The 2,116-nt window shown below is 46.1% G+C and overlaps 1 protein-coding gene across 1 annotated transcript in view; it reads right to left on the reverse strand.

Moving 5' to 3' along the window:
* The window catches only part of SAXO1 (stabilizer of axonemal microtubules 1), a 23,618-nt gene that overhangs the window by 8,116 nt on the left and 13,386 nt on the right, over window positions 1-2,116 (reverse strand). Inside the window, exon 3 of the mRNA XM_006764943.2 lies at window positions 963-1,165. Coding sequence (XP_006765006.2) covers window positions 963-1,165 — 203 coding nt within the window. The remainder of the gene's footprint in view (window positions 1-962; window positions 1,166-2,116) is intronic.

A 2,116-nucleotide genomic window follows, 5' to 3' on the forward strand; every position in this document is an offset into this window, starting at 1 on the left:
AGGTAAAGTACGGCATAGAAAATACACTCAATCATATTTTAATATCAATGTGTGGTGCCAGGTGGGTACTAGAAATATTGGCGGGAACACTTTGTAAAGTTCTATATGATTGTCTAACCAATATGGCATACACCTGAAACTAATACAAAATAATACTGAATGTAAACTAATTAAAAAAGAAATTAAACAAATAATAAATAAATAAATGGCCCTGGCATGGTGGCTCTGTTGGTTGGAGCATCATCCGAACACCAAAATTCCTGATCAGGTCCCATCCTAAGGTGTGAGTTCGATCCCAGTCAGGGTGCATATGGGAGGCAACCAAACCGATCAATGTTTCTCTCTCTCCCCTTCCCTCTAAAATCAATAATAACATATCCTCAGATGAGAATTTTAAAAATAAATAAATTATAACTAGGAAAACAAAAAAAATAAATACTTCTTAAATGGAGTTTAAAAATTCATTAGTCTGTATAATTATGATTTGTACATTTTTTTCTGTCTATATGTTAGGTTTCCATAATTTTTTAAATGATAAATAAATCAATCACTCTACTGAAATGCTTCCCCAATGTAGGGCTTCAACAACAAGCTAAAGCAGAGATGTTCTATAAGAGGGAAGACATGAAATGTCTTAGGCCTTGCATAGCCACAGATACTGTGGAAATGAACAAGTGTGGCTGTGTTCCAACACAACGTCCTGATGAACACTGACCTTTGAATTTTGTGTCATTTTCACACATCCTGAACCAGTCTTGACTTTTGTTGCGCATTCAAATTTTAAAAACCATTCTTAGCTCTCCAGCTGTGCAAGAATGGGCTGCAGGCCCACCGAGGCCCACAGGAAGTGTGTGCCCAACCCCGGCACTAAGGGGGGGTGCATATCAAACACACCTCCTGGCCTGCGTCCAGCTCAGCCTGTGCCTCGTCCCTCCCCCAAGCTGCCCCCCAGCATCTCCCACCTTTGTAAGTGGGTAAAGACTCCATCCTGTCACCACATGGATATTTACTGTCCCGAGGTTTGATGGGCTCCACTCGACAGATGGGATAGGGGTTGTAATCCTGTTTATACGTGGTGAGCAGATCCATGTTCTCTTCACTTGAGACGAACTGTTCCGGCTGGTAGATCTTCACTGGTAACACTTTGTGGGGCCCAAAATCTCTCCTGTAATGAAAACAAGCACATGCACGGGGCCCCTGGCTCAGGTACGGCTCTTGGTTTCCACTTAGCCCAATTCCACAAATGTCTGCTAAGAACGATCTACTCCATGCCCCCAACTGCTCTTCCTCCTCTGTTGCCCACCTTCGAGAAAGACACCCCATTCTCTCCTCACCCACCTGGGCTCCTGGACACCATCTGGATCCACCCCGCACGGCTCCAGTCACTCACCAGCGACGGCCCCTCCACCTCATCAGTCTGTCTTCCCTCCAAGGCTCAGACCCTGACCATTCCTCACTTGATCAGGTGACAGCTGACTGCCTGGCTTTCCTGCTTCCTTGCGGCCACTTCTACTTCAATCCCCTGAGTTGGCCAGAATCAGCCCTCTAACCTGAAAATCAGATCATTTCACTCCCCAGCTTAAAACCCTTCCCGATAAAGCCCAGCCTGCTAGCATGGTGTGTGAGCTTCGCTGGCCCTGGCCCTGCCTTACTCTCCAGCCGCATCTCCCACCGCCCCCGGCCCACATTCCACTCCAACCGCCCCGGGCCACTGAGAAGGCCTCTCCTCTGCGCCTGCTCTTCCTGCCTTCCTTCCCCCCAAACCCCCACACTGTGGAGCTAACTCTATTTTTCCAGACACCACCACTTCCTTCTCTGTGCTCCCATACCTTCTCCTGCTAACATTTATTTCCTTCCTCTGCTTGACCTTACAGAAAACCCAGAAGAGCAGAACAGTACATAAAGGGAGACACAGATGGCCTAACCCAGTGGTCGGCAAACTCATTAGTCAACAGAGCCAAATATCAACAGTACAACAATTGAAATTTCTTTTGAGAGCCAAATTTTTTAAACTTACACTATATAGGTAGGTACATTGTCATTAACTTCATTAGGGTACTCCTAAGCTGGCCTTTGCTAAAAACGTCCTCAATCTGATTGAGGTACGTTCGCTGAG

This window comes from Myotis davidii, unplaced genomic scaffold, assembly GCF_000327345.1.
Source record: "Myotis davidii unplaced genomic scaffold, ASM32734v1 scaffold197, whole genome shotgun sequence".
NCBI classification, from domain to species: Eukaryota; Metazoa; Chordata; class Mammalia; order Chiroptera; family Vespertilionidae; genus Myotis; species Myotis davidii.